At 42.8% G+C, this 26,467-nt stretch overlaps 1 protein-coding gene across 2 annotated transcripts in view; it reads right to left on the bottom strand.

Moving 5' to 3' along the window:
- LOC115146713 (teneurin-3) overlaps positions 1-26,467 on the bottom strand; it is a 339,724-nt gene that overhangs the window by 176,300 nt on the left and 136,957 nt on the right. For both annotated transcript variants that reach the window (XM_065003929.1, XM_065003930.1), the window contains one exon: positions 16,305-16,529. In XM_065003929.1, coding sequence (XP_064860001.1) covers positions 16,305-16,529 — 225 coding nt within the window. The remainder of the gene's footprint in view (positions 1-16,304; positions 16,530-26,467) is intronic.

Here is a 26,467-nt window from a genome sequence, read left to right as displayed (position 1 = left end):
GTCATTCATCAGGGGGTCTCCACCCTGTCACACACATGCCCTGCTGTTAGGTTAGTGGCTACACTTTGAGAAGCCTATCTGATTAGGATTTGTTGGCAGGAACTAAATTACAGCCCAGGTCTGTTCATCTCCTAATGGTGAGAGTGATAGCCATTGCTGCGTCTCTCTCTGTGTGTGTGTGTGTGTGTGTGTGGTGACATCCTTCGCCTGGCTGGACCAGAGGGGTTTATGAAGGCTAGGGGAGATTGAGTTGCTTATCTGCTTTCATAATCTAAACCACCTTGTTTTGTTATACTCTTTTCTTCAGGGCCATGTCAGTGTTTAATGGTGAGGTTGATGGCTGTGGGAAGATACAGTGACCTTTTGAAATGAGAGAGAGAGAGAAAGGAGGGAGGGAAAGAGAGAGAAAAAAGAAAGAAAGAGGGGAGGAAGAGTTAGAGAAAGAGAGAAACATGTTTCCCATGCCAATAAAACCCTTTGAATTGAATTGAAAGGGAGGAGAGAGAGAGAGAGAGAGAGAAATTGAGGACAGAGAGAGACAGACAGACAGACAGACAGACAGACAGACAGACAGAAAGACGAGGATCAGGAGACCCCCCTCGTGTGCCAGTGGGAGGGGAAGGGTTAAGGATGAACTAAAGGTGAGTAAGGGGAGTAGAAATGGTTAGAGACCCACTTTGAAGGGTAGAAGACTATAATTCCCTTCACCTCCACTTTATTTGGCTGTTACTGTGACGGACAGATACAGGAAATATAACTGCCTTTGAAAACAGTAGTAACATTTAAAACACCACTCACTCAATTCTGGTAGATTTAGTTTGAAGAAATGGAGGGAAAGGGAAATAAATCCTAGGTCACACACACACACAAACACACACGCACACACACGACAGAGTATCATGAGATAGAGTGGGATCGCAGTCCCTCAGTGTGTCATATGGAAGACATCAGTCTCCGCACCGCTGAACCAAAACAAAAATCCCGAAAGAGCAGCGCAGTGTTTACACACGTTCCCCCTCTCTGCAACAACAGCTACCATATGTCCTCTGTCTGGCTGATAAACACTGTCCCATTCCAATCACCACCACACCAAACCCTCCGAAGTCATCCTCATCTGAAACAGACAGCATTATGGGTCTGCCGCTGGCGTTGTGTCGATTTATCACTGACTGATTGACGGATGTAAAGGAAAACACACACACACACACACACACACACACACACACACACACACACACACACACACACACACACACACACACACACACACACACAGAGCTGTCAGCTGAAGCCTATTCAGGTTTAAATCCTGTCGCTGTCAAGCATCAGGCATATTAAACAGTTCTTCCACAATGAGAAGCTGGAAAAGCCAAGCGCCAAAATGAGTTTGGTGCCAAATTGTTTACAATTCACTCAAGGCTCTTTCAGGTGGTGTTTATAAAAACATCACTTCTTTAAATGAAGAAATCAGACCGGGAGTTCAGAGATGTCAGTCAGTCTGTGTGTGTGTGCTTTCACTTCTGCCTTTATGATAACTGGCATCTCCCTCCTCGATCCTTTACCCAATATCCCCGGCGAACGTCAAGCGTGCGGCGCCTGACGTCGAGATGATAAACTGACATTTCAAACAGGCGGCGAGTCGTTGAAAGCGACGGGCCGTCATTCTGAGGCTTTGACGAGCATTTTCCGGAAAGGTTGTTTGTCAACAACGCCAGCGAGCTGCCATGTTTCACCTTGTGATACTTCTCTCTTTATCAACAGTAAGATTAAAGAGAGAGAGAGAGTGAGAGATATATAGACAACGAGAGAGAGTGAGAAAGAGAGGGCATTGAGATGGGGTGGAATTGAAAGCAGCGAGGCAGAGTGAGAGGGGGAGATATACAGTTGAAGTCGGAAGTTTACATACACTTAGGTTGGAGTCATTAAAACTCGTTTTTCAACCACTCCACAAATTTCTTGTTAACAAACTATAGTTTTGGCAAGTCGGTTAGGACATCTACTTTGTGCATGACACAAGTAATTTTTACAACAATTGTTTTCAGACAGATTAATAACTGCATCACAATTCCAGTGGGTCAGAAGTTTACATGCACTAAATTGACTGTGCCTTTAAACAGCTTGGAAAATTCCAGAAAATGATGTCATGGCTTTAGAAGCTTCTGATAGGCTAATTGACATAATTTGAGTCAATTGGAGGTGAACCTGTGGATGTATTCAAGCGCAGTGCCTCTTTGCTTGACATCATGGGAAAATCTAAAGAAATCAGCCAAGACCTAAGAAAATTGTAGTCCACAAGTCTGGTTCATCCTTGGCGATTTCCAAACGCCTGAAGGTATCACATTCATCTGTACAAACAATAGTACGCAAGTATAAGCACCATGGGACCACACAGCCGTCATAGGAAGCGGTCTCGCTCAGGAAGCGGTCTGTCTCCTAGAGGTGAACGTACTTTGGTAAGAAAAGTGCAAATCAATCCCAGAACAACAGCAAAGGACCCTGTGATGATGCTGGAGGAAACAGGTACAAAAGTATCTATAGCCACAGTAAAACGAGTCCTATACTGACATAACCTGAAAGGCCACTCAGCAAGGAAGAAGCGACTGCTACAAAACCGCCATAAAAGAGCCAGACACTTGGTTTGCAACTGCACATGGGGACAAAGATCGTACTTTTTGGAGAAATGTCCTCTGGTCAGATGAAACATAAATAGAACTGTTTGACCATAATGACCATTGTTATGTTTGAAGGGAAAAGGGGGAGGCTTGCAAGCCGAAGAACACCATCCCAACCATGAAGCACGGGGGTGGCAGCATCATGTTGTGGGGGTGCTTTGCTGCAGGAGGGACTGGTGCACTTCACAAAATAGATGGCATCATGACGAAGGAAAATTATGTGGATATATTGCAGCAACATCTCAATACATCAGTCAGGAAGTTAAAGCTTGGTCACAAATGGGTCTTCCAAATAGACAGTGACCCCAAGCATACTTCCAAAGTTGTGGCAAAATGGCTTAAGGACAACAAAGTCAAGGTATTGGAGTGGCCATCACAAAGCCCTGACCTCAATCCCATCGAAAATGTGTGGGCAGAACTGAAAAGGCGTGTGTGAGCAAGGAGGCCTACAAACCTGACTTGGTTACACCAACTCTGTCTGGAGGAATGGGCCAAAATTCACCCAACTTATTGTGGGAAGCTTGTGGAAGGCTACCCAAAACGTTTGACCCAAGTTAAGCAATTTAAAGGCAATGCTACCAAATAGTAATTGAGTGTATGTAAACTTCTGACCCACTGGGAATGTGATGAAAGAAATAAAAGCTGAAATAAATCATTCTCTCTACTATTATTCTGACATTTCACATTCTTAAAATAAAGTGGTGATCCTAACTGACCTAAGGCAGGGAATGTTTACTAGGATTACATGTCAGGGATGTATTTAAATGTATTTGGCTAAGGTGTACATAAATTCACTGGTGCAGACTCTGAAGAACATCACTTAACTGGTCCAGACTCTGAAGAACATACATTCACTGGTGCAGACTCTGAAGAACATCAATTCACTGGTCCAGACTCTGAAGAAAATCAATTCACTGGTGCAGACTCTGAAGAACATCACTTAACTGGTCCAGACTCTGAAGAACATAAATTCACTGGTGCAGACTCTGAAGAACATCAATTCACTGGTCCAGACTCTGCAGAAAATCAATTCACTGGTCCAGACTCTGAAGAACATCACTTCACTGGTCCAGACCCTGAAGAACATAACTTCACTGGTCCAGACTCTGAAGAAAATCAATTCACTGGTCCAGACTCTGAAGAAAATCAATTCACTGGTCCAGACTCTGAAGAACATCACTTCACTGGTCCAGACCCTGAAGAACATAACTTCACTGGCCCAGACTCTGAAGAACATCACTTCACTGGTCCAGACTCTGAAGAACATCAGACTCTGAAGAACATCACTTCACTGGTCCAGACCCTGAAGAACATAACTTCACTGGTCCAGACTCTGAAGAAAATCAATTCACTGGTCCAGACTCTGAAGAACATCACTTCACTGGTCCAGACTCTGAAGAACATCAGACTCTGAAGAACATCACTTCACTGGTCCAGACCCTGAAGAACATAACTTCACTGGCCCAGACTCTGAAGAACATCACTTCACTGGTCCAGACTCTGAAGAACATCACTTCACTGGTCCAGACTCTATAGAACATCACTTCACTGGTCCAGACTCTATAGAACATCACCTCAAATCAAATCAAATTTTATTTGTCACATACACATGGTTAGCAGATGTTAATGCGAGTGTAGCGAAATGCTTGTGCTTCTAGTTCCGACAATGCAGTAATAACCAACAAGTAATCTAACTAACAATTCCAAACTACTGTCTTATACACAGTGTAAGGGGATAAAGAATATGTACATAAGGATATATGAATGAGTGATGGTACAGGGCAGCATACAGTAGATGGTATCGAGTACAGTATATACATATGAGATGAGTATGTAAACAAAGTAAACAAAGTGGCATAGTTAAAGTGGCTAGTGATACATGTATTACATAAGGATGCAGTCGATGATATAGAGTACAGTATATACGTATGCATATGAGATGAATAATGTAGGGTAAGTAACATTATATAAGGTAGCATTGTTTAAAGTGGCTAGTGATATATTTACATCATTTCCCATCAATTCCCATTATTAAAGTGGCTGGAGTTGAGTCAGTGTCAATGTCAGTGTGTTGGCAGCAGCCACTCAATGTTAGTGGTGGCTGTTTAACAGTCTGATGGCCTTGAGATAGAAGCTGTTTGTCAGTCTCTCGGTCCCAGCTTTGATGCACCTGTACTGACCTCGCCTTCTGGATGATAGCGGGGTGAACAGGCAGTGGCTCGGGTGGTTGATGTCCTTGATGATCTTTATGGCCTTCCTGTAACATCGGGTGGTGTAGGTGTCCTGGAGGGCAGGTAGTTTGCCCCGGTGATGCGTTGTGCAGACCTCACTACCCTCTGGAGAGCCTTACGGTTGAGGGCGGAGCAGTTGCCGTACCAGGCGGTGATACAGCCTGCCAGGATGCTCTCGATTGTGCATCTGTAGAAGTTTGTGAGTGCTTTTGGTGACAAGCCAAATTTCTTCAGCCTCCTGAGGTTGAAGAGGCGCTGCTGCGCCTTCTTCACGATGCTGTCTGTGTGAGTGGACCAATTCAGTTTGTCTGTGATGTGTATGCCGAGGAACTTAAAACTTGCTACCCTCTCCACTACTGTTCCATCGATGTGGATAGGGGGTGTTCCCTCTGCTGTTTCCTGAAGTCCACAATCATCTCCTTAGTTTTGTTGACGTTGAGTGTGAGGTTATTTTCCTGACACCACACTCCGAGGGCCCTCACCTCCTCCCTGTAGGCCGTCTCGTCGTTGTTGGTAATCAAGCCTACCACTGTTGTGTCGTCCGCAAACTTGATGATTGAGTTGGAGGCGTGCGTGGCCACGCAGTCGTGGGTGAACAGGGAGTACAGGAAAGGGCTCAGAACGCACCCTTGTGGGGCCCCGTGTTGAGGATCAGCGGGAGGAGATGTTATTGCCTACCCTCACCACCTGGGGGCGGCCCGTCAGGAAGTCCAGTACCCAGTTGCACAGGGCGGGGTCGAGACCCAGGGTCTCGAGCTTGATGACGAGCTTGGAGGGCACTATGGTGTTGAATGCCGAGCTGTAGTCGATGAACAGCATTCTCACATAGGTATTCCTCTTGTCCAGATGGGTTAGGGCAGTGTGCAGTGTGGTTGAGATTGCATCGTCTGTGGACCTATTTGGGCGGTAAGCAAATTGGAGTGGGTCTAGGGTGTCAGGTAGGGTGGAGGTGATATGGTCCTTGACTAGTCTCTCAAAGCACTTCATGATGACGGAAGTGAGTGCTACGGGGCAGTAGTCGTTTAGCTCAGTTACCTTAGCTTTCTTGGGAACAGGAACAATGGTGGCCCTCTTGAAGCATGTGGGAACAGCAGACTGGTATAGGGATTGATTGAATATGTCCGTAAACACACCGGCCAGCTGGTCTGCGCATGCTCTGAGGGCGCGGCTGGGGATGCCGTCTGGGCCTGCAGCCTTGCGAGGGTTAACACATTTAAATGTCTTACTCACCTCGGCTGCAGTGAAGGAGAGACCGCATGTTTTCGTTGCAGGCCGTGTCAGTGGCACTGTATTGTCCTCAAAGCGGGCAAAAGTCTGGTCCAGACTCTGAAGAACATCACTTCACTGGTCCAGACTCTATAGAACATCACTTCACTGGTCCAGACTCTGAAGAACATCACTTACAGGCTGTTATCTCGGAGTCAGGATTATACACAGTATGACTTTCTATGTATTTATTTTTCTGAATGAATGTTGTTCTTCAGAAACAGTGTTATTGTAATATTCAGCCAACTAAATCTAAGTGAGAACAATCAGTCTGAACGGAGGATTCTAGAGCGGTCAGGGACAAGAAATCTGGTCATTGTTTAGCTGACTGGTTGGCTAGCTGGACAGAAGGATGGATAGAGAGAGAGAAAGAGGGAGGGAGGGAGAGAAACTTTAAACACAGACCAGATTGCCCTGGCCAGACCAGACCCTGAGTGATCCCATCATTGGGTCCTGTCCACGGCTCCTCTTGGAAAGCTTTCACACTGTCATCCCAATCCCACCATGCATTGCCGCGAGCTTTGTTGTCCGCGCCAAGGTGCCGGCTGTGGGGTTGGGTGGTGAAGAAGGTGATGAGAGGGAGGGATGGAGAGACCGATGGAGAGGTTTTGAGTGAGCATGCGAAAGGGAGAGAGAGTTTTTGAGTGTGTAAGAAGGTGAGCGGGTGCTGTATAAGTAAGCGACCGAGAGAAAGAATGGAGAGAAAGGAGACGAGAGAGGAGGAACGCAAGGGGTTGGAGACGGACCACACAGCAGTCTGTGGTTGGCTGTAACCAGAAGCAGGCGTGAGCGGGGCCTTGGGCCTGCGTTGTGGTGCGTGAAGTTAATTTCACTTCCATCTCCTCCAGACAACAGGTCTAACCTTTAGCGACTGTCACCCAGGCAGAGAGCTCTTTGTTGGGCGTCGACAAGACGAAGCGTCCTCTCTGCCCGCCGACCCACACCAAATAGAGAACAACGCTTATTTTGTAGAGAGCAGAGGCAGGCTTTGTGTAGGACGGAGGATGACAGGTGTGTGTCGGTGTGTCGGTAAGAGGGAGTATTTGCTCATCATTTCTCCAAGAGAAGGCCTGTCAAGGTCAATCTGGTGTCGTTCCATTCAATTTCCACACAGCTTGTGTGTCCTTCTGTATCCTCACAGGCAACACACACACACACACATTCCCCACATACATTCCCAGAGGCAGGTGGATTTCTCCACCACGGCCTATTTATTGCCTTACCTCCCTAATCTTACTACATTTGCACACACTGTATATTTTTCTGTTGTGTTATTGATTGTATGTTTGTTTATTCCATGTGTAACTCTGTGTTGTTGTTTGTGTCACACTGCTTTGCTTTATCTTGGCCAGGTCGCAGTTGTTAATGAGAACTTGTTCTCAACTGGCCTACCTGGTTAAATAAAGGTGAAAAAACAATCCCTGTAGTCTCCCCTGCTGTCATTCCACCCTGACCAGATGAAAGGAATCATCTGGTCATATCTCATATCTGACTCCGTCTCCAGCCCTCCGGCTCTTCAAACACTCCGCCCGGTCGCACCGCGCTGCTATTTATGAAAGATAAATATCAACGGGTTATGACATTTATCAGCCCATGTGTCTATGATTTTACTCTGGGTACAAAGTGCTGCTTAAATATTGACCAACTCAGAGGGGAAATCATTAGAGTGGGATCAATGGAGCGTCAAACCTTGTGGACCCCCGTAGAGGGAGAGAAGAGAAGCAGGAAGAGAAGAAGAAGAAGAAGGAGAAGAAACACTTACGGTCGAAGAAATGTCACTTCTCAAACGGTGGAAGGGAGACGTGAGACTTGAGCGGGTACTAAACAGCTAGCTCAGATGTTTAGACGAGGAAGACTGAGGCGGCGTCACAAGTGACACACCCTATTCCCTATGTAGTGCACTACTGTTGACCGGAGCCCTACGGGCCCTAGTCAGAAGTAGTGCGCTGCATAGGGTGCCATTTTGGGAGTCATATTTAATCATTAATTCTGCCTGGGTGACTGATCTATCTACTGGAGGGATGGAGAGATGGAGGGAAAGAGCGACTGTGTAATTGCTTTAAAGGGGGGCAGGTGAAGGACAGTCATCTTTCTTAAATGACGAATTTCCCAGACATAACATGTTGGAAGGGAGAGTTGAGGCTTTTAAGTGTGAGGTTGTACCTTCCAGTCAAATGTATGGCGGAATGATTAAGTGCAGTGTCACTGGGAAAATGAAATATCTTGTTCTGTGGTAATTGCGTTGTGCGTTCATGTAACATTTATACAGTGTAAGACTCGATCGCCGTGTAATAGCCTGGTTTACCCACTGACAGAGAAGAAGTAGGCGTGACCGGTGGGATTTGGGTCTTAACCATTAGACCGAGAGGACATCCTCGAGGTCCAAGGGTGACATTTGAGCTTCTAAGTCACGAGAGCGGGATTCCAAATAACCTCAGCTACGAAGACACAGACCATGAAATGGGATTCCCTTCAATGATATTCACTGTCAACATCACTATGCCCAAACAAACAAACAGCAATATTCCTGGTTCATACTAGCAAATTGTTTTCGCCCATTGTTACTTCTGGTCGACTAAAGGCATACTTCATGATGATCTACTTCCCCAGTCAGATGAACTTGTTGATACCATTTTTATGTCTCGGTGTCCAGTATGACGGACGTTAGAGGTAGCATTGCCAGCCAATGCTAACTAGCATTAGCGCTATGACTGGAAGTCTATGGGTATCTGCTAGCATGCTGAGACGTCCTAAAAAGAAAAAGCACGGTCAGACAATCTCAAACTACTGCATTTCTCATGAGCGCTGAACGGGCGCATGCCACAGCGAGGATAGAGATTTATCACATTTCACACAGGCGTCCACCACGGAGAGCTAACATCACAGGACGAGGACCCACTGAAGTGGAGCCCAGTAGACAGTGTACTGTTGTTGGGCACTGCTCTGTTTGACCCTCTATTTGGATTTACATTCACACTGTGCAGGGACAGGGGAGAGGTGTGTGTGTGTGTGTGTGTGTGTGCGTGCGTGTGCGTGTGTGGAGGCGTCCATGACAGTTACATAGAAAATAGATGTTCCTTTGCCGCTCTGCCAGGCCCAAACAACAGGGTTATGACTGTCAAATGCTTCCAAGGAAACATGCACAGATCTCCACTTGAAGCTACTGACACTGAAAACTCCCACAAACACATGAATCATAGCGGCTGCCGTGTATAAACAGAACAACCATGGAAAGGTTGTAACACTGAGCTATAATGAATGTAAGAAACCTTATCGTGAATATTCATGCACACACACACACACACACACACACCACACACACACCTCTCCTCAGGTATTGTGTGACTACGGCATCTATTTTGGTGACATGGGTTACATTCTGAGCCTGCACAGTCAATGTTTGACCTTCTACTCTGTGTGCCATTTCACATGGAGGGGTCCTTTGACTTGGGGAAGGCAGCCAGGCAGGCAGACAGACAGGCAGCCATGCAGGCAGACAGACAGGCAGCCAGCCAGGCAGGCAGACACCGCAGCGTGTTTTTCATTACTATCGGCTTTTGACTTTACAGAAGGCACTGAAGCAGACACCCTTGCCCTTACACACCCCGTACCGAGACAAGAGGAGAGAGACAAGAGGAGAGAGACAAGAGGGGATGGAATCTATTTCGCCTATCTTCCGAGTGATTGACACTCCTAACACAAGACAGAGAGAGAGAGCGAGGCAGATAAAGAGAGAGAAAAAGAGAAATGGAGAAAGAGAAGGAAAGAGCGACAGACCTCGGACAAGGAGAGAGAGACTGAGACCGAGATGGACAGAAAGAGAGGGAATAGGAAAGACAGACAAGACAGGCTGCAGCGTCTTCTGTGGGACGGTGCAGAGCCAGTCAGCCACGCGTGTGTTAGTTCTGGGGGCCTCTGGTAAATGTTATTGGAAATCCTGGGCTGTAAAATTGCTACTTTCATGCCTACTGCACCTGACAATAGCCATCAACAGTGAAGGGGAAATAGGGAGAGAGGGAGGGAAGGGGGGAGAGACAGGGAGAGAGACATCTGACAATGGCGATCAACAGTGAAGAGAGAAAGAGATTGAGAAAAAGAGAGAGCTAGAGAGGAAGAGAAGGTCAGGGCCTGTACCGGTCTGTTGCAGGAGGTGTGAGCGTGAACTGGTGACCTCCACTGAGTCCTTTAACGCGTCATCGACAATAAGGTCAGAGGAGGGCAAACCCAGACAAAAAGGATAATCACATTATCTTTCTTTCTTTCTTTTCTGCCTTCTCTTAAAAGAGGTGAAGTGGGGTTGAGGGGGAAGAAGAAGCGAGTCAATAGAGTGCATTTTGCCGGGCGACAGAGAGGTTGGTCTAAGCAAAGGTTTCACTCAGGAGAGAGGAGAAGCCGCATGTTGACGCTTTGCTCTCTGGCCTCGTTGCGAGGCGTGACGCTTCTATCTCGCACATACTATTGTGAAAGAAAGGTTGACACACAAAAAGACACTCTAGGTAAGACGACCTGCGCGCTTTTCCTTCACCTTGTCACAGGCTTCGTAAACAACGGCTGTAGGCTAACAGCGAAGTGCTTACTCACAGGCCCTTCCCAACAATGCAGAGATAATTGTTCTTGAGAAATAACAGAAAAGTAAAACAGGGATTAATACAAGTCATAATAAATACACAAAGAGTAACGATGAGTAACATTAAACCCTGGTATAACCCTGGTGTGAGGGTAAGTCTCGATGGAAACGCACCAGAAAAGTACTTATTCTCTCCTCTTCAGCTTCACAGACGAGAACACTTGAGGGTTGTTGTGGTGCTGTATAAGAATGAGGCTAGCGGTGTGAAGGAGAGGGAGAGACCTGGGGCCTGTGTAAATGGGTCGCCCACTGTGACCTTCCGGCTGCCCATTAGCACAAACAGCCCTCCTCTCCAGCCCCTCACAAGCCTCCTTCATACCCTGTTTCATCCGTTCTTTCGCCCCCTTCTCTTCAGTATGGGAGACCGGAGTCTTCACGCTGACCCTCTCTCAACTCTCTCCCTCCCTCCCTCTCTCGCTCCCTTTCTCTCTATTCATTCACACTCAGTACTCTGTGCACAGAGCTCTCTGTTTTTCTGTTTTCGTAGTAGTTCTTCACCCTTTGCTGTCTCTGAGTCTCCAGCATTCTGTTCATTCTCTCTGATTGTCCTGCCTGTGCTTCTATTCAAGCCCATCTGTCAATGGCTTTGTCTCAATAGTTTCTCAAATAGCATCTACTCTTCGATCAATTACAGTGAAAGGAGCACATTTTTTTGTGCAAAAGATAGTTTGGCCAAGGTTTTTCAGTCAATGTATGAGAAGACTGAGACTGTAGACTGAACCTTTCTCTCTGTATGAGAGGACTGAGACTGTAGACTGACCCTTTCTCTCTGTATGAGAGGACTGAGACTGTATACTGACCCTTTCTCTCTGTATGAGAAGACTGAGGCTGTAGACTGACCCTTTCTCTCTGTATGAGAGGACTGAGACTGTAGACTGACCCTTTCTCTCTGTATGAGAAGACTAAGACCGTAGACTGACCCATTCTCTCTGTATGAGAGGACTGAGACTGTAGACTGACCCTTTCTCTCTGTATTAGAAGACTAAGACTGTAGACTGACCCTTTCTCTCTGTATGAGAGGACTGAGACTGTAGACTGACCCATTCTCTCTGTATGAGAGGACTGAGACTGTAGACTGACCCATTCTCTCTGTATGAGAGGCCTGAGACTGTAGACTGACCCATGCTCTCTGTATGAGAGGCCTGAGACTGTAGACTGACCCTTTTTCTCTGTATGAGAGGACTGAGACTGTAGACTGACCATTTGTCTCTGTATGAGAGGCCTGAGACTGTAGACTGACCATTTCTCTCGGTGTGAGAGGACTGAGACTGTAGACTGACCCTTTCTCTCAGTATAAGAAGACTGAGACTGTAGACTGACCCTTTCTCTCCCTGCAAACGCTTAATCTCTCCTTTTCTGGCCCACCAAGTATTTAGTATAGGTGGCTGGAGATTGTAGAGTCTTCCAAGCTGACCCTAACTCTCTCTGCCTTTGTCTCTCTATAATTTCCTCTCCCTCTCTCCGCTCATCCAGTTTCAGGACAGGTCTCAGAGGAGGAGCAGAGTGGACTGGACCTGGGCGCCGGCGAGCCTGTTTGCTTTACTAAGTGATCCCAGTCACTGAGAAGAGGAGATGATTATGGAAGATTGACATGAAGACACGGGGACCAACTCTCTGTCTCTCTCTTCCTCTCTGTCTCTCTCTCTGTCTCCATCTTTCTCTTCCCCACTCTCTCGCTCTCATTATCCCTGTCGACGATGGCTCCCAGAGCTAAAAGTCCTCATGGCGTCTTTCTCCCCCCAGGTATGGTGTCTCGTTAAAACGTCTTCCGCTTAGACATCGATTGAGGCGCGCGCCTACGAAAATTGCCTACTTAAAAAACGTAAAGTGGCGACAAAGTATTTTTTCCCTCATGAAGCTTTACTTTCAGCCTTTCAGTCAGTCTCTAGCTGTCAATGGGGAATGGGGATGGCGTCTCTGGTTGTCTTCTGAAGGCTTGGGCGTCTGGGGTTGGAAGTATTGTGTGTGTGTGTGTGTGTGTGTGTGTGCGTGCTGGGGTCTAGACTGCTCTGCTACTCTGCTGTAGGTCCAGATGACTATCAGATGGTTAAACCACTCTATATGAAAGGTCCGAGAGGGGAGAGGAGAAGCTCTGAGGGGACATGGATCATAGAAGATCTCACTTCCTTATGTTCGACTGGCTCTGATTAGATTTTAACGGTCATGAATGCCGTGGATATGGCTGTGTCCTCCGTCGGTAATTAACATACGATGAATTTAGAGGGGATGGTGTGGTTAGCTTTGTGTGTGTGTGTGTGTGTGTGTGTGTGTGTGTGTGTGTGTGTTTGACAGCTGTCTATTGGGGATTATGATGAGAGGAAGCTTCATAATTAACCTCGTAGCTCAAGTCAATAAACTGAGCCATCAAAGACAAAACGTTAAGTAAATACGTATGAGAACAGGACTCTTCTACAGATAAACATGACAAAATGGACTCTTCTACAGATAAACATGACAAAATGGACTCTTCTACAGATAAACATGACAAATGGACTCTTCTACAGATAAACATGACAAATGGACTCTTCTAAAGATAAACATGACAAAATGGACTCTTCTACAGATAAACATGACAAAATGGACTCTTCTACAGATAAACATGATAAAATGGACTCTTCTACAGATAAACATGACAAAATGGACTCTTCTACAGATAAACATGATAAAATGGACTCTTCTACAGATAAACATGACAAAATGGACTATTCTACAAATAAACATGACAAATGGACTCTTCTACAGATAAACATGACAAAATGGACTCTTCTACAGATAAACATGACAAAATAGACTCTTCTACAGATAAACATGACGAAATGGACTATTCTACAGATAAACATGACAAAATGGACTCTTCTACAGGTAAACATGACAAAATGGACTCTTCTACAGATAAACATGACAAAATGGACTCTTCTACAGATAAACATGACAAAATGGACTCTTCTACAGATAAACATGACAAAATGGACTCTTCTACAGATAAACATGACAAAATGGACTCTTCTACAGATAAACATGACAAAATGTAATCTTCTACAGATAAATATGTTCAAATCTATTTGAAGTTCTGCCTATAAATGGCTTATAAACAAGACCGTTTTTAACTGTTTATTAAGCCCATTCATAAGTGTATAAACAGCTTTAATTGAGCACTCCTCAAAAAGCCAGCGTCTCGCTCTATTCTCTGTCCAGTCTCCTCTAGATTCACAGTGCAGATCCAGCGGAGGCCCGATGTCCGGTAGTGACAGCCACTACAGGTTAGGACCTCTCCTCTCCGTCCCTCTCTCTTCCTGACACTGATGCAGTCAGACTGGGAGCACTGAGGCTGCACAGAGAAGCCCTAATTCATTTTGGGATATGAAGGCCAAACAGCACTGAATGACAGGAGGCAGGGAACTGGGAGTGAGGGTGGGTGGATGAGTTGTCTGTCTGTCTGAGTGTCTGTGCTTGTTTTTGTGTGTGTGTGTGTGTGTCTGTGTGCATGTGCGCAAGTCTTTCTCTCAGACAACGGGAGAGAGAGAGGCAGGCCGAAACTGGGCCGTGTTGGGGTGAGAAGTGCCTTGTCATAGTATAGTCCTGTCTCTATGACAAGGAGATGCAGTCACAGCCAACGGGCCTATTAACAGAGCCTCCCGTCTCCTATCCACAGTCTGGCTACTGACCTCTGCTCTGAATGGCTCTAATGTCACATTAGGATAAACTAGTACTCTCTGTGTACTTGAGATGCACTTAAACCTTCATTTCAACTTTAACCCCAACTGCATTGGGTCAGCAATTACCAGACTAAATCTACAACACATGTCAAACAATGATCATAACAGACAGCAATGCTATAACAACAGACACACAGTTCAAACAGAGGTTTCAACCACATGACAGGGAAACAGGACATATAGACTAGTTAGAATGGGAAAATGAACTATATTTAACTTCTCTATAAGAGTCTGTCTGGCTATCAATCAGACTAACTAGAAAGAGCTGGAAGTTCCGGGCATTTCCATAAGCACACATTGAGAATAGAGAAACGTTCTGTTGTCAGCAAAGAGAGTAACTGTTGTGTTAGTAAATAGAGAGAACGTAGCAACAATGCTGTGCCTCACCATTACAAGATGTTGCGAGAACATTATACAGTAAAGAGAGGGAACGTTGAGGGAATGTTGTGCAGTAAAGAGAGGGAACGTTGTGCAGTAAAGAGAGGGAACATTATGGGAATATTGTGCAGTAAAGAGAGGGAACGTTGTGCAGTAAAGAGAGGGAACGTTATGGGAATATTGTGCAGTAAAGAGAGGGAACGTTGTGCAGTAAAGAGAGGGAACATTATGTGAATATTGTGCAGTAAAGAGAGGGAACGTTGTGCAGTAAAGAGAGGGAACATTATGGGAATATTGTGCAGTAAAGAGAGGGAATGTTGTGCAGTAAAGAGAGGGAACGTTGTGCAGTAAAGAGAGGGAACATTATGGGAATATTGTGCAGTAAATAGAGGGAACGTTGTGCAGTAAAGAGAGGGAACATTATGGGAATATTGTGCAGTAAAGAGAGGGAACGTTGTGCAGTAAAGAGAGGGAACGTTATGGGAATATTGTGCAGTAAAGAGAGGGAACGTTGTGCAGTAAAGAGAGGGAACGTTATGGGAATATTGTGCAGTAAAGAGAGGGAACGTTGTGCAGTAAAGAGAGGGAACATTATGGGAATATTGTGCAGTAAAGAGAGGGAACGTTGTGCAGTAAAGAGAGGGAACATTATGGGAATATTGTGCAGTAAAGAGAGGGAATGTTGTGCAGTAAAGAGAGGGAACGTTGTGCAGTAAAGAGGGAACATTATGGGAATATTGCGCAGTAAAGAGAGGGAACGTTGTGCAGTAAAAAGAGGGAACGTTGTGGAAAGCTTGTGCAGTAAAGAGAGGGAATGTTGTGCATTAAAGAGAGGGAATATTGTGCAGTAATGAGAGGGAACGTTGTTCAGTAAAGAGAGGGAACGTTGTGCAGTAATGAGAGGGAACGTTGTTCAGTAAAGAGAGGGAACGTTGTGCAGTAATGAGAGGGAACGTTGTTCAGTAAAGAGAGGGAACTTTGTGCAGTAAAGAGAGGGAACATTATGGGAATGTTGTGCAATAAAGAGAGGGAACATTGTGAGGATGTTGTGCACATTGTGGGAACGGTATAGAGCGCAGATAGAGAATGTTGTGAGAACATTGTAGGGACGTTGTGCCTTACCATTACAGGACATTTTGAGAACATTATATACTAAAGAAAGAAGGTTGTGGGAAGGTGGTGCAGTAAAGGGAGAGAAGGTTGTGGGAACGTTGTGGGGACGTTGTGCCTTACCATTACATGACATTTTGAGGACATTATATACTAAAAAGAGAGAAGGTTGTGGGAACATTGTGCAGTCATGGGAGAGAAGGTTGTGGGAACGTTGTGCAGTCAAGGGAGAGGAGGTTGTGGGAACGTTGTGCAGTCAAGGGAGAGAAGGTTGTGGGAACATTGTAGGGACGTTGTGCCTTACCATTACAGGCGAGGCCGTGGTGGCTGTGAGCTGTGACCTGCGTTACAGGTAAGTACAGCGTGGCTGTGTACTCTTCCTCGTCCTCGTCCGACTCATGGACCGCTGGATGGGCGCTGGCGCTACTTAGCAACGAGCTCTGGTTGTCATGGAGATTGGGTGATGGTGGTTGCGAGTGTGAATGGTCAGTAACTGATGGGCTGGGTAGAGAGGATGGCATGGGAGAACCTAAAGAAAAAAATTAAACCGCCCATAAACAATAAGACTAACAAACAAACAAACAACACAAAATGAAACTATGGCAACAGAACATACAGGTTTTGCAAGTAGAAATCATACTGACATAGAAAGTGTTAATGGGACATTGTGACAGTTGGTTTGCCTGGGTGAATACTTGGTTTGTCAGTCAATAACCGTGTCATCATTGCGTCTGTGTTCACTAGATTGTTATGTATGTCTGGCATAACATAACAACTTGGAGACCGTGGCCATTTGACTAGCTAGTCATGGCTATCACACATTTACAACTTGAGTTCCTGCAAAATTCAGACCACAATAACCCTCTTCCTAGACACCACACACATACAGAAATACACTGACACATTCATACAAAGCCAACTGGATTCCAAGAATGTGTTAAGTGTGTCTCGAGTTCACAAGCACGCACGCACACGCACACACGCATACACTCACACGCACACACACACACACACACACACACACACTGCATATTGGTTTGAAAGGTAATGATAGCATGTTATTTTTCTCTGACTCTCCACACACAATACCTTCATCACAGATACAGAGTAGCAATGGCAGACAACAACACTGCAGAGACAACAACACTGCAGAGACAACACCACTACAGAGACAACAACACTGCAACAACACTCCTGGAGTGCGCCCCAAATGGCATTCTAGTGTCATTTATAGTGCACTACTTTAGATCAGGACCACGGTCACGTCTCTAAGGCTGTTATTAGCAGATCACACAGGAAAGAGCACCCACCCCTCTTCTGTATCTCGCCCCTAAAGCCCAATTTCCTGCAGCGATTGTTGTGGGGAGACCGTCTGAAATGGGGAGGACAATTTCCTGCAGCGATTGTTGTGGGGAGACCGTCTGAAATGGGGAGGACAATTTCCGATTTTTCCCGGGAGGAGGGAGAGGCAGAAAGTCGCCAGAAAGATGGAGACGGGATTCTTTCATCAAAACGCTGACGGCCTTCTGAGCTTTATCTCACGGCTGCTCCAGACAACTAGACCAGAATGATGAAGACATACTACAACTAGACCAGAATGATGAAGACATACTACAACTAGACCAGAATGATGAAGACATACTGCAGAATGATGAAGACATACTACAACTAGACCAGAATGATGAAGACATACACAACTAGAGCAGAATGATGAAGACATACTACAACTAGACCAGAATGATGAAGACATACTACAACTAGAGCAGAATGATGAAGACATACTACAACTAGACCAGAATGATGAAGACATACTACAACTAGACCAGAATGATGAAGACATACTACAACTAGACCAGAATGATGAAGACATACTACAACTAGAGCAGAATGATGAAGACATACTACAACTAGACCAGAATGATGAAGACATACTACAACTAGAGCAGAATGATGAAGACATACTACAACTAGACAGAATGATGAAGACATACTACAACTAGACCAGAATGATGAAGACATACTACAACTAGACCAGAATGATGAAGACATACTACAACTAGACCAGAATGATGAAGACATACTACAACTAGACCAGAATGATGAAGACATACTACAACTAGAGCAGAATGATGAAGACATACTACAACTAGACCAGAATGATGAAGACATACTACAACTAGAGCAGAATGATGAAGACATACTACAACTAGAGCAGAATGATGAAGACATACTACAACTAGAGCAGAATGATGAAGACATACTACAACTAGACCAGAATGATGAAGACATACTACAACTAGACCAGAATGATGAAGACATACTACAACTAGACCAGAATGATGAAGACATACTACATCATACAACCGTCTCACATGGAAATGTATTACCGTGTTTCACATCTACACTACCGGGCCGCTTGCCGGTGGGCTTTTTCAACTTACAAGATTGAAAAACCGAGATAGTCGCCTCGTACGTACAGTAGGACTTTCACGGCTGTCTACTTGATGGCAGCACTGGGCCATATCCACATCAGCTGTATTCTCATAGAGTCATCAAGACATGGATAACAGGCTATATACCCTTCAGGCAGGATAACAGGCGGCGATGGGGAAGTGTGTGTGTGTGTGTGTGTGTGTGTGTGTGTGTGTGTGTGTGTGTATGTGTGTGTGTGTAGGCTGTGATAAGGAAGTATGGCAGTAAATACATAACCGCTCACTTAGTTGTGACAGATGGTTCCATCAAGGATTTAGCGATCCAAGGGCTTTATAGATGAATGTGATTGATTGGTGGAGGGCTACTGTGTTACATACAGCTGATGGGAGAAACACAATTAGAGGCAGAGAAGTCGTGTAGGACTCTAGCCCAGTTCTCTGTTCTATACTGTTCAGCCCTGTATCAGTTCTATCTCTGTTCTATACTGTTCAGCCCTGTAACAGTTATATCTCTGTCTATACTGCTCAGCCCTGTAACAGTTCTATCTCTGTTCTATACTGTTCAGCCCTGTATCAGTTATATCTCTGTTCTATACTGCTCAGCCCTGTAACAGTTATATCTCTGTTCTATACTGCTCAGCCCTGTAACAGTTATATCTCTGTTCTATACTGCTCAGCCCTGTAACAGTTATATCTCTGTTCTATAGTGCTCAGCCCTGTAACAGTTATATCTCTGTTCTATACTGCTCAGCCCTGTAACAGTTATATCTCTGTTCTATACTGCTCAGCCCTGTAACAGTTATATCTCTGTCTATACTGCTCAGCCCTGTAACAGTTATATCTCTGTTCTATACTGCTCAGCCCTGTAACAGTTATATCTCTGTTCTATACTGCTCAGCCCTGTAACAGTTATATCTCTGTCTATACTGCTCAGCCCTGTAACAGTTATATCTCTGTTCTATACTGCTCAGCCCTGTAACAGTTATATCTCTGTTCTATACTGCTCAGCCCTGTATCAGTTATATCTCTGTTCTATACTGCTCAGCCCTGTAACAGTTATATCTCTGTTCTATACTGTTCAGCCCTGTATCAGTTCTATCTCTGTTCTATATTGCTCAGCCCTGTAACAGTTATATCTCTGTTCTATACTGCTCAGCCCTGTATCAGTTCTATCTCTGTTCTATACTGCTCAGCCCTGTATCAGTTCTATCTCTGTTCTATACTGCTCAGCCCTGTATCAGTTATATCTCTGTTCTATACTGCTCAGCCCTGTATCAGTTCTATCTCTGTTCTATATTGCTCAGCCCTGTATCAGTTATATCTCTGTTCTATACTGCTCAGCCCTGTAACAGTTATATCTCTCTTCTATACTGCTCAGCCCTGTATCAGTTATATCTCTCTTCTATACTGCTCAGCCCTGTATCAGTTATATCTCTGTTCTATACTGCTCAGCCCTGTAACAGTTATATCTCTGTTCTATACTGCTCAGCCCTGTAACAGTTATATCTCTGTTCTATACTGCTCAGCCCTGTATCAGTTATATCTCTGTTCTATACTGCTCAGCCCTGTATCAGTTCTATCTCTGTTCTATACTGCTCAGCCCTGTATCAGTTATATCTCTGTCTATACTGCTCAGCCCTGTATCAGTTATATCTCTGTTCTATACTGCTCAGCCCTGTATCAGTTATATCTCTGTCTATACTGCTCAGCCCTGTATCAGTTATATCTCTGTTCTATACTGCTCAGCCCTGTATCAGTTATATCTGTTCTATACTGCTCAGCCCTGTATCAGTTATATCTCTGTTCTATACTGCTCAGCCCTGTATCAGTTATATCTGTTCTATACTGCTCAGCCCTGTATCAGTTATATCTCTGTTCTATACTGCTCAGCCCTGTAACAGTTATATCTCTGTTCTATACTGCTCAGCCCTGTAACAGTTATATCTCTGTTCTATACTGCTCAGCCCTGTAACAGTTATATCTCTGTCTATACTGCTCAGCCCTGTAACAGTTATATCTCTGTTCTATACTGCTCAGCCCTGTATCAGTTATATCTCTGTTCTATACTGCTCAGCCCTGTAACAGTTATATCTCTGTTCTATACTGCTCAGCCCTGTTCTAACAGTTATATCTCTGCTTCTATATCTCTGCTCAGCCCTGTATCAGTTATATCTCTGTTCTATACTGCTCAGCCCTGTATCAGTTATATCTCTGTTCTATACTGCTCAGCCCTGTAACAGTTATATCTCTGTTCTATACTGCTCAGCCCTGTATCAGTTATATCTCTGTTCTATACTGTCAGCCCTCAGTTATATCTCTGTTCTATACTGCTCAGCCCTGTTCTATACTGCTCAGTTATATCTCTGTTCTATACTGCTCAGCCCTGTATCAGTTCTATCTCTGTTCAGTTATATCTCTGTTCTATGCTCAGCCCTGTATCAGTTATATCTCTGTTCTATACTGCTCAGCCCTGTATCAGTTATATCTCTGTTCTATACTGCTCAGCCCTGTATCAGTTATATCTCTGTCTATACTGCTCAGCCCTGTATCAGTTATATCTCTGTTCTATACTGCTCAGCCCTGTATCAGTTATATCTGTTCTATACTGCTCAGCCCTGTATCAGTTATATCTCTGTTCTATACTGCTCAGCCCTGTATCAGTTATATCTGTTCTATACTGCTCAGCCCTGTATCAGTTATATCTCTGTTCTATACTGCTCAGCCCTGTAACAGTTATATCTCTGTTCTATACTGCTCAGCCCTGTAACAGTTATATCTCTGTTCTATACTGCTCAGCCCTGTAACAGTTATATATCTGTTCTATACTGCTCAGCCCTGTATTAGCCCTGTAACAAATGAGGGAGATATTAACCTGCCCCACACCACTGGGTCCTGGATACGTGTGTGTGTGTGAGAGAGTGTGTGACGGGGTGGTGTGTGAGTGTGTGTACATGCCTGCATGTGTGTGTGACATTTTATTTGACCAAAGTAGGCATTACAAACTGTAGCTGGTACCTTGCCTTAGGTGGTATGTACCCTCTTCTCCCATATTACACCAACCACTTTAATAATGAGGACAGTCAATTGTGAGAGGAAGCTGAGCGTGTGTGTGTGTGTATCGCCTGTGGTCAATGTCTCTCTTGATGCTCTTGAACAATCACTCTTAATTAAGAGGAAAGTACAGACAAGGCCGCAGAGAGTTGGGGGGAGGAAGGGAGGGGAGAGAGAGAGAGAATAGATAGCATATAGACAAATGTATGGATAAGATTGACAAACAGATTTCGTATGATAAGAGAGAACATTGAGAGAGACTGATAGAGATGTTAAAGGTTGTAATAGACTGATAGAGATGTTAAAGGCTGTAATAGACTGACAGAGATGTTAAAGGTTGTAATAGACTGATAGAGATGTTAAAGGTTGTAATAGACTGATAGAGATGTTAAAGGTTGTAATAGACTGATAGAGATGTTAAAGGTTGTAATAGACTGACAGAGATGTTAAAGGTTGTAATAGACTGACAGAGAGGTTAAAGGTTGTAATAGACCGATAGAGATGTTAAAGGTTGTAATAGACCGATAGAGATGTTAAAGGTTGTAATAGACTGATAGAGATGTTAAAAGCTGTAATAGACTGATAGAGATGTTAAAGGTTGTAATAGACTGATAGAGATGTTAAAGGTTGTAATAGACTGATAGAGATGTTAAAGGTTGTAATAGACTGACAGAGATGTTAAAGGTTGTAATAGACTGACAGAGATGTTAAAGGCTGTAATAGACTGACAGAGATGTTAAAGGTTGTAATAGACTGACAGAGATGTTAAAGGTTGTAATAGACTGATAGAGATGTTAAAGGTTGTAATAGACCGATAGAGATGTTAAAGGTTGTAATAGACTGATGTTAAAGTAATAGACTGATAGAGATGTTAAAGGCTGTAATAGACTGATAGAGATGTTAAAGGTTGTAATAGACTGATAGAGATGTTAAAGGCTGTAATAGACTGACAGAGATGTTAAAGGTTGTAATAGACTGATAGAGATGTTAAAGGTTGTAATAGACTGATAGAGATGTTAAAGGCTGTAATAGACTGATAGAGATGTTAAAGGTTGTAATAGACTGATAGAGATGTTAAAGGTTGTAATAGACTGACAGAGATGTTAAAGTTTGTAATAGACTGATAGAGATGTTAAAGGTTGTAATAGACTGATAGAGATGTTAAAGGTTGTAATAGACCGATAGAGATGTTAAAGGTTGTAATAGACTGATAGAGATGTTAAAGGCTGTAATAGACTGATAGAGATGTTAAAGGTTGTAATAGACTGATAGAGATGTTAAAGGTTGTAATAGACTGATAGAGATGTTAAAGGTTGTAATAGACCGATAGAGATGTTAAAGGTTGTAATAGACTGATAGAGATGTTAAAGGTTGTAATAGACTGATAGAGATGTTAAAGGTTGTAATAGACTGATAGAGATGTTAAAGGTTGTAATAGACTGATAGAGATGTTAAAGTTGTAATTGTAATAGACTGATAGAGATGTTAAAGGCTGTAATAGACTGATAGAGATGTTAAAGGTTGTAATAGACTGACAGAGATGTTAAAGGTTGTAATAGACTGATAGAGATGTTAAAGGCTGTAATAGACTGACAGAGATGTTAAAGGTTGTAATAGACTGACAGAGATGTTAAAGTTTGTAATAGACTGATAGAGATGTTAAAGGTTGTAATAGACTGATAGAGATGTTAAAGGTTGTAATAGACTGATAGAGATGTTAAAGGTTGTAATAGACTGATAGAGATGTTAAAGGTTGTAATAGACGACAGAGATGTTAAAGGTTGTAATAGACTGACAGAGATGTTAAAGATTATAATAGACTGACAGAGATGTTAAAGGTTGTAATAGACTGATAGAGATGTTAAAGGTTGTAATAGACTGATAGAGATGTTAAAGGTTGTAATAGACTGATAGAGATGTTAAAGGTTGTAATAGACTGATAGAGATGTTAAAGGCTGTAATAGACTGACAGAATGTTAGGTTGACTAGACTGACAGAGATGTTAAAGGTTGTAATAGACCGATAGAGATGTTAAAGGTTGTAATAGACTGATAGAGATGTTAAAGGTTGTAATAGACCGATAGAGATGTTAAAGGTTGTAATAGACAGAGATGTTAAAGGTTGTAATAGACTGACAGAGATGTTAAAGGTTGTAATAGACTGACAGAGATGTTAAAGGTTGTAATAGACTGACAGAGATGTTAAAGGTTGTAATAGACTGATAGAGATGTTAAAGGTTGTAATAGACTGATAGAGATGTTAAAGGTTGTAATAGACTGACAGAGATGTTAAAGGTTGTAATAGACTGACAGAGATGTTAAAGATTATAATAGACTGACAGAGATGTTAAAGGTTGTAATAGACCGATAGAGATGTTAAAGGTTGTAATAGACTGATAGAGATGTTAAAGGTTGTAATAGACCGATAGAGAGGTTAAAGGTTGTAATAGACCGACAGAGATGTTAAAGATTATAATAGACTGACAGAGAGGTTAAAGGTTGTAATAGACCGATAGAGATGTTAAAGGTTGTAATAGACTGACAGAGATGTTAAAGGTTGTAATAGACTGACAGAGAGGTTAAAGTTTGTAATAGACTGATAGAGATGTTAAAGGTTGTAATAGACTGATAGAGATGTTAAAGGTTGTAATAGACCGATAGAGATGTTAAAGGTTGTAATAGACTGATAGAGATGTTAAAGGCTGTAATAGACTGATAGAGATGTTAAAGGTTGTAATAGACTGATAGAGATGTTAAAGGTTGTAATAGACCGATAGAGATGTTAAAGGCTGTAATAGACTGATAGAGATGTTAAAGGCTGTAATAGACTGATAGAGATGTTAAAGGTTGTAATAGACTGATAGAGATGTTAAAGGCTGTAATAGACTGATAGAGATGTTAAAGGTTGTAATAGACTGATAGAGATGTTAAAGGCTGTAATAGACTGATAGAGATGTTAAAGGTTGTAATAGACTGACAGAGATGTTAAAGGTTGTAATAGACTGATAGAGATGTTAAAGGTTGTAATAGACTGATAGAGATGTTAAAGGTTGTAATAGACTGATAGAGATGTTAAAGGTTGTAATAGACTGACAGAGATGTTAAAGATTATAATAGACTGACAGAGATGTTAAAGGTTGTAATAGACTGATAGAGATGTTAAAGGCTGTAATAGACTGATAGAGATGTTAAAGGTTGTAATAGACCGATAGAGAGGTTAAAGGTTGTAATAGACCGACAGAGATGTTAAAGGTTGTAATAGACTGACAGAGATGTTAAAGATTATAATAGACTGACAGAGATGTTAAAGATTATAATAGACTGACAGAGATGTTAAAGGTTGTAATAGACCGATAGAGATGTTAAAGGTTGTAATAGACTGATAGAGATGTTAAAGGTTGTAATAGACCGATAGAGATGTTAAAGGTTGTAATAGACCGATAGAGATGTTAAAGGCTGTAATAGACCGATAGAGATGTTAAAGGCTGTAATAGACTGACAGAGATGTTAAAGGTTGTAACAGACTGACAGAGATGTTAAAGGTTGTAATAGACCGATAGAGATGTTAAAGGTTGTAATAGACTGATAGAGATGTTAAAGGTTGCAATAGACCGATAGAGAGGTTAAAGGTTGTAATAGACCGACAGAGATGTTAAAGGTTGTAATAGACTGACAGAGATGTTAAAGGTTGTAATAGACTGACAGAGATGTTAAAGATTATAATAGACTGACAGAGATGTTAAAGGTTGTAATAGACCGATAGAGATGTTAAAGGTTGTAATAGACTGATAGAGATGTTAAAGGTTGTAATAGACTGACAGAGATGTTAAAGGTTGTAATAGACTGACAGAGATGTTAAAGATTATAATAGACTGACAGAGATGTTAAAGGTTGTAATAGACCGATATAGATGTTAAAGGTTGTAATAGACTGATAGAGATGTTAAAGGTTGTAATAGACCGATAGAGAGGTTAAAGGTTGTAATAGACCGACAGAGATGTTAAAGATTATAATAGACTGACAGAGAGGTTAAAGGTTGTAATAGACCGATAGAGATGTTAAAGGTTGTAATAGACTGACAGAGATGTTAAAGGTTGTAATAGACCGATAGAGATGTTAAAGGTTGTAATAGACTGACAGAGATGTTAAAAGGTTGTAATAGACTGACAGAGATGTTAAAGGTTGTAATAGACTGATAGAGATGTTAAAGATTATAATAGACTGAAAGAGATGTTAAAGGTTGTAATAGACTGATAGAGATGTTAAAGGTTGTAATAGACTGATAGAGATGTTAAAGATTATAATAGACTGACAGAGATGTTAAAGATTATAATAGACTGACAGAGAGGTTAAAGGTTGTAATAGACCGATAGAGATGTTAAAGGTTGTAATAGACTGACAGAGATGTTAAAGGTTGTAATAGACCGATAGAGATGTTAAAGGTTGTAATAGACTGACAGAGATGTTAAAGGTTGTAATAGACTGACAGAGATGTTAAAGTTTGTAATAGACTGATAGAGATGTTAAAGGTTGTAATAGACTGACAGAGATGTTAAAGGTTGTAATAGACTGACAGAGATGTTAAAGTTTGTAATAGACTGATAGAGATGTTAAAGGTTGTAATAGACTGACAGAGATGTTAAAGGTTGTAATAGACTGACAGAGATGTTAAAGTTTGTAATAGACTGATAGAGATGTTAAAGGTTATAATAGACTGACAGAGATGTTAAGGGTTGTAATAGACTGACAGAGATGTTAAAGGTTGTAATAGACTGACAGAGATGTTAAAGGTTGTAATAGACTGACAGAGATGTTAAGGGTTGTAATAGACTGACAGAGATGTTAAAGGTTGGTAAAGACTGATAGAGATGTTAAAGGTTGTAATAGATTGATAGAGATGTATATTGCATAACAAGAGTGAATCTCTGTCCCTGCAGTGTATGTGTGTGCTCTGTGTGTATTGTCTGTGTGTGTCTACAGGCTTC

The sequence above is a fragment of the Oncorhynchus nerka genome, linkage group LG18 (genome assembly GCF_034236695.1).
Source record: "Oncorhynchus nerka isolate Pitt River linkage group LG18, Oner_Uvic_2.0, whole genome shotgun sequence".
Taxonomy (NCBI): Eukaryota; Metazoa; Chordata; class Actinopteri; order Salmoniformes; family Salmonidae; genus Oncorhynchus; species Oncorhynchus nerka.
The sequence above is the reverse complement of the archived record's forward strand: the minus strand, read 5'-3'. Positions and strand labels throughout refer to the sequence as shown.